This window comes from Choloepus didactylus, chromosome 2 (genome assembly GCF_015220235.1).
Source record: "Choloepus didactylus isolate mChoDid1 chromosome 2, mChoDid1.pri, whole genome shotgun sequence".
In the NCBI taxonomy this organism is placed as follows: domain Eukaryota; kingdom Metazoa; phylum Chordata; class Mammalia; order Pilosa; family Megalonychidae; genus Choloepus; species Choloepus didactylus.
Genome location: NC_051308.1, coordinates 114545577 through 114562416, shown reverse-complemented (window position 1 = coordinate 114562416; position 16840 = coordinate 114545577). Strand labels below are relative to the sequence as shown.

At 38.1% G+C, this 16840-nt stretch overlaps 1 protein-coding gene and 1 pseudogene across 1 annotated transcript in view; both read right to left on the bottom strand.

Annotated features, from left to right (window-relative positions):
• Positions 1–951: 951 nt before the first annotated feature.
• Positions 952–16840, bottom strand: part of THEM4 (thioesterase superfamily member 4) — a 29658-nt gene continuing 13769 nt past the window's right edge. The window contains exons 2-6 of the mRNA XM_037825962.1: positions 16208–16394; positions 11243–11402; positions 10523–10633; positions 7083–7207; positions 952–3768 (exon numbers count right to left, since the gene is read on the bottom strand). Coding sequence (XP_037681890.1) covers positions 3713–3768; positions 7083–7207; positions 10523–10633; positions 11243–11402; positions 16208–16394 — 639 coding nt within the window. The 3' untranslated portion in view covers positions 952–3712. The remainder of the gene's footprint in view (positions 3769–7082; positions 7208–10522; positions 10634–11242; positions 11403–16207; positions 16395–16840) is intronic.
• Positions 5054–5150, bottom strand: LOC119528314 (annotated as a pseudogene).

Below are 16840 nucleotides of genomic sequence, written 5' to 3'. Positions count from 1 at the left end.
ACTCCTGGGCTTTAATCACAAATAAATATGGTGTGCACTCAGGAAATTTGAATCACTCTTAATAACAGTCTAGTAATCAGACTTGCAAACTTGATACATATAAATCTTCAAGTATACCCCCCTACCACTGTAGGATTATCTAGATTGGGATCATCTCTGCTATTAGCATTTTAAACCTCTAATCCCCTTTATCAGTTATCTATTGCTACCATGATTTCAAGTTTTAGCAGCTTAAAATAGCATTTATTATCTCACACCATTTCTGAGAGTCAAGAATCTTGGAGTTTCTTGACTGGGTAGTTCTGGCTCCAGGTCTCTCAAGAGGTTGCAGTCAGGCTGTTGGCAGGGGCTGCTGTCTCTGAAGACTTGACTGGGCCTGGAGGCTTCCTCGCTATGTGGGCCTTTCCACAGGGCTGCTCTCGATGTGAGTCCCCTACCCAGAGCAAAGTGTTGAGAAAGAGATAGCGAGAGCAAGCAAAAGAGAATGAACAACCAAGAGGGAAGTCACAGTCATTTTATAACCTAATATTGGAAATGACATCCTATCACTTCTGCTGTGTAGCCCATACTCAAAGGGATGGGATAAGCTCCACTCATTAAGGGAAGAGTTATCAAAAATTTTGTGGGCATGTCTTTAAAACCTCCCCATACTCTAACTCAGGGATGAGCAAACTACTTGCAGATAAGCCACCTGTTTTTATAAAGTTTTACTGGAATACAGCCATGCCCATTCCTTTACCTATTGTCTGTATCTGCTATGCTATGACAAAATTGTGTAGTTGTGACAGAAATTGTATGGTCTGTAAGGCTAAATTTTTTACCATCTGACCCTTTAAGATAAAATTTGCTTACCCCTGCTCCAACTGACTGATTACATTATAGAATTGAGAGACAGAGTTGTGTAAAGATGTAAACAACGACAACTACAAACAACAAACACAGTTGTTCCTATTCCTCATTTCCTTTCCTTCAGGGAAAGGGCTTAAGTTTTATTAAGAGTTTAAGGTTTGACGTCAGTGGGGAGACTTTTGTGTTTGATATTAGCTAATTAGACAATTAGATAAGAGTCATGTCATTTTACTGAAGGTTTTTGAGTTAAAGATGTGTGGGATGAGTTTGAAAAAGTTCTGCTAGAAACGGGCACAGAGGCAGGGAATGGATGTGGCGTAGGAAGAACCTGGCAGAGAAGGCAGGAATGGAAGAAAATGAAACTTTTTTAAGGTCTCTTGCTTGGGCAATTTTAATTTCTTCTAAGCAATAAAATAAACAAGACCTACAAAATAAATACTTATCACAAATCCAAGATTCATGTAATTTTTCAGCTCACTTAATTTTAAATCCACAATTAAGATGAGGAATAAACAAATTCTATAATTCTGAACAGGTCATAGTAATGCCAGACCAAGAATACTATCAAAATAAATTTTATTTACCTTTCTGAAACAAAATTTGTAACTTTTAGTGGTTTAAATTTGAAAGAGAGCCTTGCTGCCTTCACCATAGAGAATATTGTATATTTGGCACTGAGAAATATATTTTGGCTGGGGTTCCATGATGGCTGGTTATTGGGCAGAACAATAATTTGGCCTCACAATTCCATGGGACAGAGGGAAGATCAAAGGTCCCAAGAAGGTAATGGGATTGGGAACAAAGGAACATGTAGGACTTAAGCTTCTTACTAGAGAACAAAAGGTTTTTCTTAGTTTCCTTAAACGTTTCATTTTATCTTCCTTTAGAGAAAAAATACCTGATCTTATTTTACATTATTTTTTATTCCTCCAACAATGTATTTCTGTACCATGGCTATCTTTCTATTGTGCTTCTCAGACATTTATAAACCTGAGGGTAGGAACAAAAACTCCTAATCATTGACTAAATAGTTCAAAGATATTTTGACACTGACCAGCATCAGCTTCTAACCTTCACTCAAAATGTTATTTGCCACGCATTGTACAGAGGGGGAAATGGGCAATGAGGAATGGCTCCATTGGGTTATAGCCTGCCAGTGATGGGGTAGAGCTGGTGATAATTCTGATCACACCTCCCTCCTTCTTTCTGACCACCTACCTTTTTCTAATCTTACCTGTTTATCAAAATACAACCTGATGAAGGCAAGGAAGACAAAAGGCTTGGCCAAGCCTAGGAATACAGTCTGCTGCAAAGCAGGGAAACCATCTTCCATTCACTGGCTATGGGAAAACTGTGTTAACAGCTACTGAGCTTTACCTTAGTTGATCTTGTGCAGAAAGTCCCACTCATACGTTGCAATGTACCTTGGGCATAATCAAATCAGTATGAGAATTGAGATATGAGCATACTTAAAAGAAAGAAAAATTGGTCATTTAGCAATCTTTCAGTTAGGTTCTTTTGCTTCGGGTGAAGGCCTGGTGCATTTAGCAGTTTTGCAAACCTGTTCAGATAAATGATGAAAGTACCTTTTCTGTCTGAACTTCCTTTTACTAGTTAAATGAAACTGGACAGCAGAGCTGGCTCATTTCTTTTGCATCATGTTTTTTTTTTTACATGCCTAGTTTCCATGAAAAGCAAGCTGTGAGATAAAGCTGTCATAAGAATTTGCTGTCTCTGCAGTTTCACGATTAGTTGGAGAGAAGACTAGGAAGTAAGAGTGACTTGCCAGAAAGGGTGACTGCAGAGCTGTGAGCCCAGCCACCTCCAGGGCACTTTTCCAAGCTCTGTTTTCAGAGAGAAGGAGCTGCCATCCTCACCTCTGCGGTACACTTTCTGTTGGGGCCTTGCTTGCAGCTCAGGGACTACATATAGGTGGGCACTAGAGACAGAGCTTCCAGGACTTGGGTCTTCTTTGGGCTTGGCCATCACAGGGTCAGTCTGCTCTAGCTCTGGAGGACTCCCAGCTGATCTTTTGGTTGTGGAAAGATAACTGGGTAAGCCACGACAAAGGCTATCCTTAACTTATTAGTTCAAGCCAGAGAAAACTGTCAACATTTGATCTTTCTGACCTTCAAAAAATGGTGACTTCATGAGTCAACCTAAACTTCCAATAAGGGAAAAGAAAGGCAAGAAACTGAAGCCCAAACAATCTGTTTTCTGCATTTGGGAGCAGAATGCATTTTCCAGAACATTGGTCTACCAATTCATTGTTAGTCTTGTCTAAAGCTCCTTCCAGTGATGATAAGTTGTTGCTATGTTAAAAATGGTCAGTGATTTAATCCCTAGAGTCTGAGGCAACAGATTTGAGATATTCATTCATTTAGGAATTAGTTGTGTTTCCTAATCTAGCCAAAAAGATCTTTTTGTACAGATACAACAAAACAAGCTATATAGCTTATAATGCACACACACACATACACATGCACCCGTATATTTATTCCTTCCTTTGTTTTCAAGCATTTCCAAGTTTGTAGTAACAGTTTCACTATGAACTTTTTATCCAGTCTGCAATGGAGCAGATCTCAGGCTGGTGCAACCCTAATGAGTCCACTGAACTCTCAGGAGAACCATGCACTCATCCTAAGGAGATACAAAGAGTTGCTGATACTTTCACAGAGAGGGTTTCTGTGTTAAAAAGAAGGTGGAGACTGAGCTCCAGGAGCTGTATTCAGAAGACTGTCCAGGAAGGTCAGCATTAGTAGGCTTCTTCCTATGGGGGACTCAGCTGTGGGTGAGCAGAGCAGGAGTGGGGACAACAGCTTCTCGTGGAGGAGGGAGAGCCTTAAGTGGAATGGTGTGGAATTCAACAGCAGCTCTTTTGTGTCAAATTCTTATCAGGATCCAACTTTACAAATAAGCCTAAACAAACAAAATAATAGAAAATTATTTTAATGCAACTGACTTCAATCTGATGGGACTACTCAAAGTAGACAAACATGTAAAAAGAAAGGCCTATAGATTCATACTGTATCTTCAATCTGTGTGTCTGCTCACTCTCATTTTTCAGCCCAATTAAGAAATCAATTTTGACTCTCACAATACTGTATTACCTCCCCCTGGTTAATCAAGTCCTGTATCCACTTGGCCATTTCATGATTCATTACCACTTCCATTAGAGATGGCAGGGAAGTGAAAGGAGGTAAAATTACAGTTGGACCATTTGATGCCTTTATGATATTGAAAGGTTTAAAGTGAGACAGGGGGTATAAACCACAGCCTGGAATGGAGTTCTTATACTGACTGTGGATTCAAATTCTTCAGTGGTTGCCTTCCTGCTCATTTTATCCATCATTCCTGCAAACAGCTGATACTTAGGAGAAAAACGAATTTCTTAAGTAAGACAAAAAGCACTAACCATAAAGGAAAAAAAAATGCAACTACATTAATATTAAAAACTGTTCATCAAAAAGATTCCTTAAAGAAAATTAAAAAAAGACTTCTTTGACACACGGAGAGGAGATATGTGCAACTTATATATCTAACAAAAGGACTGGTTTAATATAAAAAATGTAAAGATACAACAAAATCAGTAAGAAAATCATTGCCAACAAATAGAAAAAGAGGCTGAACACACAGAAATTTCAACAGAATGGGAAACATGTATGGTCAATACACATAGGAAGGAATGCTCATGCCCACAGGTGATCATGGAAATGCAAACCAAGATCACATGTACATACATTTTTGTAACCATTTGAACAGAATCTCATATATTGCTGATGAGAGTGTAATTTAGTATAGCTATAGAAAACAATTTGGTCTTCCCCTGTAAAGCTGAACTCTCAGAAATACAGAACCTAGAAATGTCCTCCATTCCAGAAATTCCATTCCTAAACAATACTAAGCTCTTGCACTTGTGCACCAGCAGGAGACATGAACAAGAATCTTCATAGCAGCTCCATTCCTAATAGCCAGAGGCCCCATGAGAGGAGAAAAATCCATTGTGGTATAGCCACACAATGGAATATTACACAGCAGTAAAAATGAGTGAACTACATAGCTAAAACATGGATGAACCTCAGTAATGCAGAGCTGAGGGAGAAAAATCAAGTCCCAGCAAACCACATATAGCACAATATCTTTTCTATAATTTCAAAAACAAGCACAACTAAACAATATATTCTTAAGGTATCTCTATTATTTTTAAAATATGGAACACTATGAATTTGTGTGTCTTCCTTGTGCAGAGGCCATGCTAATCGTCATTCCAATTTTAGTATATATGCTGCTGGAGCAAGCACAGGTATCTATATATTTTTGGCAAGACTAAAAATTAAAATTAAAAAAATAAAAAGGTACAAGGGAATGAAAAACACAAAATTCTGGATCCTAGTAATCTCTGGGGGAAAAGCAGGAGGATCAGATGAATATCAGTAAGTAGGCAGATGATAAAATATTAAGATTCTGGTTCTTGCTTGGAGGTAGGTTCCAGAGCATTTGTTTATTATTAAATTAAAAAATACTTTAGTTTATGAATAAATAAAAGGCAACCATTAATACATCAAGGATTATGATTAAATCCAAATACGCATCTGAGGTCCATTAAAATAACAAAGAATAAAAACAAACAAAAATATGGATATCTAATGTCAAGGGCTCCTCACCTACAAGGCCCTATGAGCGCTGGGAGCTGTGAAATGCTCCAGGTGGGGAGGGGAAGTCAAGAATCAGGAAGCATTTCTATGTACATATTTCTGGTAAATTGCCTATAGATATCGCAGAAGGAAGGGACCTGAATCTCTAAGACAGCAGTAATATGCTGAGAATTCTTTTCTCATTTTAAATATTTACTTTTTTTTAACCCAATTTTGCATTCTTGTTCTTAAAATGGGGCTTCTTAAATTGTATAAACGTTAGGAGTATACAGAAGAATCTCCCTCCCTCCCGACCCAGTCCCCTTTCCAGAAGCAACCAGTGTCAACGTGTGGGACTTTGCTGAGACAGTTTATGTGCACACAACTATATATACATATACATATACACATACACATACACATACACACACACATATATATGTAGCCCCATCATTTTTTATTTTGAAATAATTTTAAGCTTACAGAAAAATTGCAAGAATATTACAAAAAATGATCCCTCTTTGAACTACTGGAAAGTAAACTGCCAAAATGTGTACAAAATGACAAAAGTTGTTCACTACAGCACTGTTTGCAAGAGCAAAAGATTGGGAAAACATAAATGTCCATTTCTCCCAATTCCAATCCAATACCATAGGGTTCATTCTAGTTTCCTCTTTCCATATCTATAACTCCATTCTCTGACAGTGAAGAGAATAATGGCCCCCATTATCCACAATATATCTACTTATTTATCAGTCCTCCTGTATATAACCAACCTCCCATCACTGCTGTCATTCCATGCAGATGCCAGCCTTGCCCTTGGATGTGGATATGGTCACCTTCCTTACCCTACCTGGACTCCAACATCATGTGATTTGAATGGCCATGCAACTAGTCCTGCTCAGGCTCTGATACCCCACAATGGGCCCCTCCCCTGTGTAGACGTCTTCCTCACTCTGTGCTGGGCTGGGCAGCCACCCCTCTCTTGTGGCCTCCCCTTCATCCCTGAGCCTACCATGCCTGACCCCACCTAATGGCTTTGGGAATAAATTATTCAGGAAGCAAGGGGTGAGAGGAAAAGAAGAAGGAAAGGGGAAGAGAATGGGAAGGACATCTCCACTTTTTCTACATGAATGAAACACTATATTCACAATCCTCCACCTAGCATTTTTCATTTAACATATATTAGAGATCACTCCATATCATATGCAAACAGTTTTTTAAATATTCCATTTTACAGATCAATGGTAGTTTTTAACCAGTCTCCTATTGATGTCTATGTTTCCCCAAACTTTTGTTATTGCAAATAACATTGCAATCAGTAATACAATTGCTAGAATCTTAGGGTAACCTTATGTGTTGTCTACTTTGCAGATGTTAATACCCTGTGGGATTTAGTCCTTGAAATGAGTCAAAGGGTAAGTGACTTTGTACTTTTGCTAGATATTGGCAAATATCCCTCTACCAGCAATGCGTAAGGATGCCTTTAACTTGTTCTTTACATGACAGGGAGTTAAACATTTCTGGGCATGTGTGGGTTATAAAAACCAAAGCACAAAATAAATAAAGAAATAAATAGAGATAATGGTAGCTTCTTACCTGTTCCCTCTGAGTATAGGGTCTTCTCATCAATACTTTGAACATTACAGGAAACAAAAACTTTCCTTCCCTCAAGTTTATCAAGCTGGCTATTTATCACAACAACAGAAGAAAGGGGGATAGGTCTGTAGAAGAAAAAACAGGGAAAATACCAGTTTTTATCAGATTCTTATAAATTGAGAGATGATCAAGTGCATGACAAGGGGTGGAAATACATGATACCTGGTATCAATGAGTGTTGTCTGCCTTGGATAAAACATTCCTTAAGGACACGGACCCCGAAAGCCTCTCATATCTTCTTTCTCCCAAGTATCGCTCTTGGATGGCTCCTGGACATATGGGACCCAGAGAGCCTTTTGGGTTAGGTTCAAGGAGAGCATCAGGGATTCCAGCTCTGTGATGGCAGAGGCTGTCCCAGCTGGAGACCCAGAGCAAACTCTGAACAGCGCTGAAATCCTTCAAAGTGAAAACGGCTATGTATGGTCTCAGTCAGCTTCTCTTACTCTCTGTCACAATAAAAATTTCTCATCCAGTCTCCTTTAGAGTAACTGTTATTAGAAAGACATCTAATAACAACAAATTGATGGCAACAGGAATAAAGGTGCTAAGCCAGTGCTGTCCAACAGAACTTTCTATGATGATAGAAATGCTCCATATCTGAACTGTCCAATATGGTAGCCAAATGAGGTTGATGTGAATGACAATCTGAATCTTTAAATTTATTTAATTTTCAAGATGAAATTTCAGTTGGCAGAAAGATAAAGTAGAGCAAGGAGACATGTTTCATGTCCCAACAGCACTACCATGCAGATGAAGAAACTATTCCAGGTGGAAAGGAAGCGATCATTTTGATTAACCCTTCTGCCCATTTTTTTTCACTCCTATGATCTTTTTTTTTTTATTTTATTTTGAAATAAATTCAAAGTTACAGGAACAGTTGCAAAAACAATACAAATCCCATACACAGCATACTCTGACCCCCCTCCTGATACCCTGATCCACCAACTTTAACTTCAGGGCTATTTCCTCACGTCTCCCCAAAGTGTGTGAGGTGCAGGTGAGCTGACCATGTGAATAAGAAACATTTATGCACATTCAGTGGCTTTGTAATCATAGACAAATGCTATTTGGGGGTTCATAGTCCTATATACTCTCCATATGAATCCCCACTAATCCATCCCCAAATAGGCAGAGAACCGTGAGGAAGCCTAACATTTCCAGAAAATGCAAGGACTGTACCCTTAACATGAAGGACTGATTACAGAAAATAACCAGGTAGAAAGAAGGCCCATCAGTGTACTGCAAGACAATGGCCCAGCCAAATGTCCCTGGCTGGGCCATTGTCTTCATGTCCAGTCTCCTGGGAGATGGAGTCTCAAGATGACTCTGCCAATTAAATGCAATGCATTTAATTGTAAGTAAGCATGTGACTAAAACAAGATGGACTTGGATACAAAAAAGAGAAAGCACCAGGTTGTAAGAAAAGGTGGAGGTTTGGAAAGTTCTTCTGATGCAGTAAGGAAAACTTGAGGGACTTGGTCTCATGAATTCAGGCTTGTTTCTGAATCACTTTTGAAGGAAAAGTCCTGTCCCATGAAGAATCACCAGGCTGACTGCCCAGAACCTACAAACTCAGCTGATCTGAGATGGTTCCTTTTGGGTTTGACACAATTAGTAGAACTCTAGGTAAACATAAAAATGAATATTCTGTTTGGAAATAGATTGTGGTGATGAATGTATAACTGTATGATAGTGCTGTGAACAGCTGATTGTACACCATGGATGATCGTATGGTATGTGAATATATTTCAATAAAACTGAATTTAATTTAAAAAAAAAAGAATATTCTTCAAACTTCAGGAAAATATAAAATGTGTTGACATCGTGAAGAAATTAATTGAACCCAATATGAAAAAATTTTAATAGGTTAGTTGTAGGTAAAACAATAAGTTTTCTAAGTATTGAGAAGATTTTGTGTCTGAGTTTATGTAGGAGAAGCTGACATATTAGCCTAGGTTTATTTATTGAAATATTTAGTACATTTGATTATGTTTTTAATCAATCCTTCAGCAGTTAAAAGAATTTACATTATATAATTTATAAGTTTTGATATATTGATGTGTTTGTGGTTGTGAGTTCCCTACCCTGAATTTTATTTGAGTAACAAGTAATTAATTAAGGGGCCACATTTACCAATCTCCCTTATTACTAATGAGATTAAATAGACGTGTTGTATAGTACTACCAGGAAGTCTCCTTAAAAGAGACAGGACAGCCTTTCCTCAATCTGGTTGCTAGGACATGTGATGGCTCTTGCTGACACTCTGAACTGTGAAAAGGTGAGCTGGAATTTCTTGGAACAGTAGAGCTGCCACACCAGCTCTGGAGGCCATCATCCAGGCTTCTTTTACCGGTAGACTTCTACCTTGCTTAAGTCATTTTTATTTTGAAGTTACTGTTATTGTGCTACAATGACAGAGTTGAGCTGTTGTGACAGAGATTGTATTGACTGCAAAGCATAAAACATTTACAGAAAAAGTTTGCCAACCCCTGAAATAAACTAAAGATATTTGCTAGGGGGAAAGAGTTCTTTTCTACAGAATTCCAGGGGAATATACCTGGCTAAGGATTACTTATAGTGAATAAACTCAGAGTCTATGAAGCATGGCTCCCTGAAGACTGTCACATAAGCCATACAATTCTCTGGGATATAAAATGGAGATATTTCATAACTTAAATGCTCCCTACTGTGTGAGGTAATGACTCACAAAAACCTCACTTAGAGACCTCCTCTATTGGGACTCTGTTCTTGGACTCTATTCTGCCTCATTGCTCTCTTTATCTATTTCTGTGCTAGTATCTGTATTTTGTTTTACTGTAGGGATATAGCTGTATGGTTGAAGAATTTAATATGATCATACTGAACTTTGGTTTTTGATGGATATCAAACTCATCTTGCTACCCTTTAATTTCTCTTTGTAAAATTATGTAAAATCCATTATAGTAGATGTTAGGGCTCCTACCTACATCCCCTCGGATCCTTTTTTACTGTTTTTTTTTTGTTGTTGTTGTTTGGTTGTTTTCTTTGGATTCTGTATTGCTCAAACATAGAAAGCCACTGGAAATTTATGGCCCCAGGATGACTGTTACCCTAAGACTGATGTATAAGAGAGTACCTGGAGCAGGGACAACTCTGAAGTAAATCTTATTCTAGAGTTCCCTTGCATGATCAGGCTGAAGCTTCCCTTTGCAGGATGTTGAGAGCTCAACCTTGGTTGGCTTCTTCCCCTTCCCCGTCCTGCTTCCCCCATTCCCTGGCTAGTTTCCTCTGGGAGCACTTCCTTAATAATCACTTGCACACAAATCTTTGTCCCAGAGTCTGTTGCCGGGGAACCCAAGCTATGATAACGAAGGAGAAGTACAGAATTCCTAAGAATTTACCTTTTAAAATTGATGTTGAGATTGGCAGTCATGACAACTCCCCCGGCTACCGATGCACACATGCCAAGAGTTGCATCAATCATGGTTGCAATGGCACCTCCGTGGAGGAATCTAGTTAACAGTAGGAAGGGAAGAAAAATGTTCCTGTAAGTTCTGAAAGCAGAGAGCCTCTCAAGAAAGAGAGAGAAATTATCTAAGCATCTCCACACATTTTACTTATGAAAGGGCCATGTAGTCCATCTTCAGTGTACTGAATTTCAAAAAATATTCATGTCCCGAAATTTATTTTGTTCATAGTATAATAGTGTAGCCTTAAGCATTTGTAATAATTCTGGAAGTTAAAGGTAATTGAATCACAAGCAAGCAAAAAGCTAAAATATAATTAAAAAACTTATGTTTTTAATAAACAACAATTCATTGTTTAAAAATTTAGGAAATGCAGATAAGTGAAAGAAAAAAGAAAAAAAGTAATTGTAAGGCCCATAATCCCACACCTAGTGACAATCAGTGTTAACATTTTAATGATGCCCTTTCAAAGTATACTCTATTGCCCATGTCTTTCCTATGCTTTTTTCCTTTAATAATATATTATAAACATCTTCCCATGCCAGTAAATATACAACTACATCATCATGTTATTGCCTTTACTACAGCTCATTGATATGGAGGGGGTGCTATAAGATAAAAATAAGATCCACATTTCTAGGCTACCATTCTCACCCAGGTGCTCCTTGCAGGTGAGGGCCTCCTTGAAACAAGCAAACTATTCTTTTCTCATCCTCATTTTGGAACATCACATATTCAAAGCCTAGGCCATCCTCAAAGTTTCTGGTGAAGAGCTGGCCCTGTGGATGTTGTTTTCCTTCCACAAGCTTTGAGTCTGTAGAGAAATGAGGTGGACAGGCAATAGTACATGAGAAACAGGTTTGGGAGAAAGGCCATGAGAGACCTAAGCATCTGCACCCTGCTAGAATCACAGGTCAATGGATGATGGATTAAAATATCACCTGGGTATCTGGGTGGGGAGGTACATTGGATTTCTATATACCGTTTCTTAGTTATGTTTTTATTAAACAAACTGTACACATTTATTGTTTAAAAATTTAGGAAATGCAGATAAGCAACTTTCCTGTAAGTTTGCAATTATTTCAAAATAAAAAGTTAAAAAAAAAAAGCCAACTGGGTTTCGTGGTTCCTCAAAAAATTAAGCATAGAATTACCACATGACCCAGCAATTCTACTCCTAGATAAATATCCAAAACAATTGAAAATGGGGACTCAGATACTTGTCACCAATATTTATAGCAGCATTATTCACAATAGTCAAAAGGTAGAAATAACCCAAATGTCTAACAACAGATGAATGGATGAACAAAACGTTGTATATACATACAATGTAGTATTACTCAGTCATACAAAGGAATTTCTGACATATTACAACATGGATGAACCTTGACAACATTATGCCAAGTGAAATAAGTCAGACACAAAAAGACCCATAATGTAAGAGTCCACTTAAGTGAAATACCTGCAATAAGCAAATTCATAGAGACATAAAGTAGTTGAGAGGTTACTGGGGGTTAGGGGAGGGGGAATGTGGAGTTATTGCTTAATGGGTAAAGAGTTTCTGTTTTGGGTGATGTAACTTTTAGTAATGGATGGTGATGATGGTAACACTACATGTTAATGTAATTAATGCCACTGAATTTTATACTTAACAATGGTTAAAATGGGAAATTTTGTGCTATATGTATGCTACCACAACTAAAAAAAAAATGTCAGGTGGGTGCAAAATTGAAGGGAATGGGAGGGTCCACAGAAAAACAGAATATAGGATCTTTGCTACTGGGGAATTCACAGTATAAATGGGGTCATAGTAAACGTAAATGAAATTGAAGTACTTACCCGCACATGACAGTCAGAAAATATATAAGTGCTGACAGTATTTTGACTAAAATAGTAAAGTACAGATAGAAACACTTCTTGGAATAAGAGTAGTTTAAATGGCACTTAAGGAAAATGAATATTGTCACAATAGGAAGAACATTTCCCTAGAAGATACAAGTTTAGCCTGAGCAGAAGACAGTTATACTGAATCAGAAAAAGGCCAGTTCAGCCCAATATACCATGTGATTGTGAGTCTAAGGCCCACACTGGGGGTAGAACCATTAGGGGTAATGAAACCAAATCAGTGGGTTGTTCCCAGAATTTTAAAAGAAACAGAATTTATCACAAATATCCAGGGTAAGTACTAGTATACTTGTTCAGATTCTTTTTTTTTTAACTTTATTTATTGAAAAATTAAAAAAAAACAAAAACAAAACACATTTCAAAGAAAACAAAGGATTAAGAAAAACAAATAACCTAAAATAACTACTTTGCTTCCAACGTGTTCCTATCGTACCCCAAGAAAATTAACAAACCATAATCAAAGGCTTAAGAAATATCAAATAACCTAAAATAACTGTATCGAAGCTAATTTTTAAAAAATGCAATAGCTTTTTTTAAACTTTATAAAAAAATTTAAAAAAGACAATTCAAACAAAACAAAACAAAGGAATAACAAAAACAAATAACCTAAAATAGCTACATTGCTTCCAACATGTCCCTTCTAAGCCCAAGAAAATGTGTAAATGATAATCATTCCTGAGCATTCCCATAACATTGAGATTACCCTCAATAGCTTACTTGTTCTTATCAGAGTATCGTTCCCCCTTCATTAGTTGCTGTATATCTCTAGGTCCCCTACATTCTACAATATAAAATATTTATTTTACGTTTTTTCACAGAGTTCATGTTAGTGGTAACATACACTCTCTCTCTTTTTGTGCCTGGCTTATTTCACTCAGCATTATGTCTTCATTTCATCCATGTCGTCATTTGTTTCATGAACTCGTTCCTTCTCACTGCCACATAGTATTTCATTGTGGGTATATACCACATTTTGTCAGATTCTTTTTTATAGTTATATAACAGGGTGAATGTTGTGTGTACTGGGTTGTGATTCAAAATGTAGGCTGCTTCAAAATAGACCAAAAGCTATTGCTCTAAAGGAAGGGCATATTTGCTCTTTCATACCTATTTTAAGATTTAATTCCTTAAATTCTTAACTCTCTTTCACAGCTCTTTGATTTGCCATGCGTAATATTGTCTAAGTTGCATTTATTGCTACAGAATTTAAATTTAAAACTTGGAAAAAGATATGGGAGACAGGCAAGGATGCCCTTTAGGCCATGAACATCTTGGGGGCAGGCATCCTACTTTTCAGACTTTGTATGCCAGCAATTGGCATAAATGTAAACATCCTATATGCACTCAAACAGTTGTGGAGTAAATGAATGATTTAGGGGGCTAGATAAAGACTTAAAAGTTTTATGGTATAGTGGGAAAAGCCTTGGCCTGGGAGTTGAGAAAATTAAGTCCTTGGCCTAGGACTGGCCTAGAATTTGCTCCTTTGCTCCATACTCTAACTATGGAATGAGGGGATAAACTGAAATGACTTCTCAGATCTCTTCCGATTCTGACATTTTGGGACTTCAGGATAAGATAAATACCCAACCATTCCAATTTTTAACTTAGAGTAGAAGGTTTAAGGAGAATGAGTAGTTTCAAAAGGTGGACAAGGCTTAAGATGTCCATGAGAGTGCGTGGCTGGGGTGGGGTGAAAGAAAAGTTCATAGAAGGCAAATGAACTGAGGAGCCAGAGTGTGGGATGCTGGAGTTGCTAAGAATGATGAACAGAATTGGGCAGAGGGGACGACAATTAACCAGTTGCTAAAATACTGAACATATGAGGGAGACGTTGGTAGACGGCAGCAATAAGGGGGGGGGAGAAGAGGAGGGTGATGAAGGAGACAGTATAACCCTCAAAGGAACAGGGTATTTTCTAAAAGGAGAGGGAAGTACTGGTTTGGAAACAACTGTGGGTAGCAAGGAGGAACTCAAACTCATCCTGATTCTGAGAGGGTGAAATTTCAGTAAAGAGGGGACGGGTAAGTTGAATGAAGGAATTATAGAACCATGTAGGATTGGAACCTGGGAAAACATTAATATTTAAGGACCAGGTAGAAGAGAGATGGAAAATTGGTCAGAGAGGTTTATGAAAGAAGAAAGTTTCAAGTAGAATGACATCAACACTGAAGTCCAGTAAGGGTTGTAATCGGCACTTAGGTAACCAGTGGCTTAAGTGAAGACATTTTAGTAGGGTTATTAGGTTAGAAACCAGACTGCACTGGATTAAGGACATTTAATTACTTACATGATAGAGCAGATTGTTAGAATGGAATTAGTAATGCAAATTACTATTTTTTTCCTTCATTTGAAAAGTAGTGTAATTCTTATTTCCCTATATTGGAGATTCTATAAAGAAATTTATGTACACTACCAGTTCTCTTGGTTAAGGTAGATATACTTTTGTTTCATTCATTCATTCACCAGATATTCGATTACCATGAGGAAAATGAGACACAGAAGGTTAGGTAACTTGCCAAAGGTCACACAGCTTGGAAAGAAAATTTGAACCGAGGTACTAAATTTCAACCATTAAATTAGGAAGTTGTCAGCTTTTGGATGGTAAGGCTCGATGAGATTACTCATGGAGTATAGAGAAGAAAGGGGTACTAAGGACTGAGATTTGGGGGCACCCTAACAGTAAGAATTTGAGAGGATGAGGCGGAACTGGCCAAAGAAACTGAAAAGGAGGGATCAGTCAAATAGGAAAATGCGGTGCCCTGGAGGCCAAGTTCAAGGAGAAAGGAGTCACTGGCTATGCCAAAATCTGAGAGGAGTTACTGGATTTAGCAAGGTGAAGGCGACTGGTGCCTTTGAAAATAGTCGTTTTGATGGGTGGTGATGAGAGTCTGACTGGAGTGGGTTCAAGAGACTAGGAGGATAAAAAAGTAGTGATGGCATACTTGCATGCTGATGGGAAAGATCTAGCAGAGTGGGATATCCTAAGAAGGACAAAAGTGATGGGATAGAGTGCACAAATGAAGGCTTGGCCTCTGCTTACAGTATGGACAGTTCATCCCTAACAGGAAAGAAGCAGAATGTCCCCTCAACAGCAGTGGCTTAATAAGGAGGTTGCCTCACTTTAGAGAGTGGGGTACCTCATCTGTTTTCTTTATCACTATACCCTCATGCCTAGCACTATGCCTGCCACACAGTAGGTGGTCAATAAATATTTGTATATGTAAGAGGGCCAGTTATTCTCAAGGGGGGGGGGAGGGGAAGAGCAGGAAGAAGCAGTGGAGACTAAGAAGCTCCCTTAAGTGATTCTGGTGGCCCCTTGCTACCAGACTAGATGATCTTCTGGGTCTCAACCCTCAGATTCTGTTTAGTTATCTTGATTTACCCAATTAAGCTATTTGTTTCAATAACTACCCATGTTTGTCAAACTCTATACTGGCAGTTCCTAACATTTTTAGGTCACTGATGCCTTTGAGAATCTTATGAAAGTCACAGATCTTTCCTTAAAAAAATGGACATCCCTTGGGGGTGAGCACTTATCTGAAAGAATGGTAAAATTTTTGCATTTTCATAATGGCAGGTTGCTACAAGTTTTGTTTTGTTTTCTTTTAATGCATAGAGCCTAATCACGCATTATAGCACTTTTTTAAATGGCAGATAAAGACAGGCATTATTATTTCTATTTAAAAGGAGATAAAACCAAAAATGAATTCCTACCAGGAAAGAAGGTTTTGACTTCTTGAACCCTTTTATGAAACAAAGAGTTATATGAAGGCAAACGTTCCCAGGAGCCGTCTTCACATTTCTTCATGAATTTGTCAAAGAGGAGCTTTATGTCCTTGCTCCAGCTAGGTTTGGGAAGAGAATGGTCCTTCCAAATGAACTCTTCAGAAGAAAATGACCTCTAAAAGAAAAGAGAAAAAGAAGAGTAATAGAAAGTGCATCCTACTTCATAACAAACCCCTCTATGTTCCAAGACTCTCTTCCTGTTTTTTTTTCCCATCAGAAGCTTATCATTTAGGAATGAAAGGAAGTTTCAGGGATCACGTGGTCCAAACTTCTTGGGAGAAAATGGGAGATTTAGAGAAGGTAAGTGATGTGCTCAATGTCATCCATCTACCTATTGGCAGAGCCAATGTTGAGCCCAGGCCTCCTGATTCCACTCTTTTTTTCAAGTGAGCCAAGCATTGGAAATAAAGAGAGATGAAGGAAAGATGTTATCCTCATGTGAAAAGTACTACCAGTGAGGCAAGCACTAGAAGATAGAGCACAGGGGCAAAGTCTTCATCTCAGATTAAGGGTTCAGGGAGGAGTTCTTTGACTTGAATCTTTTTTTGTTGTTGTTAACTA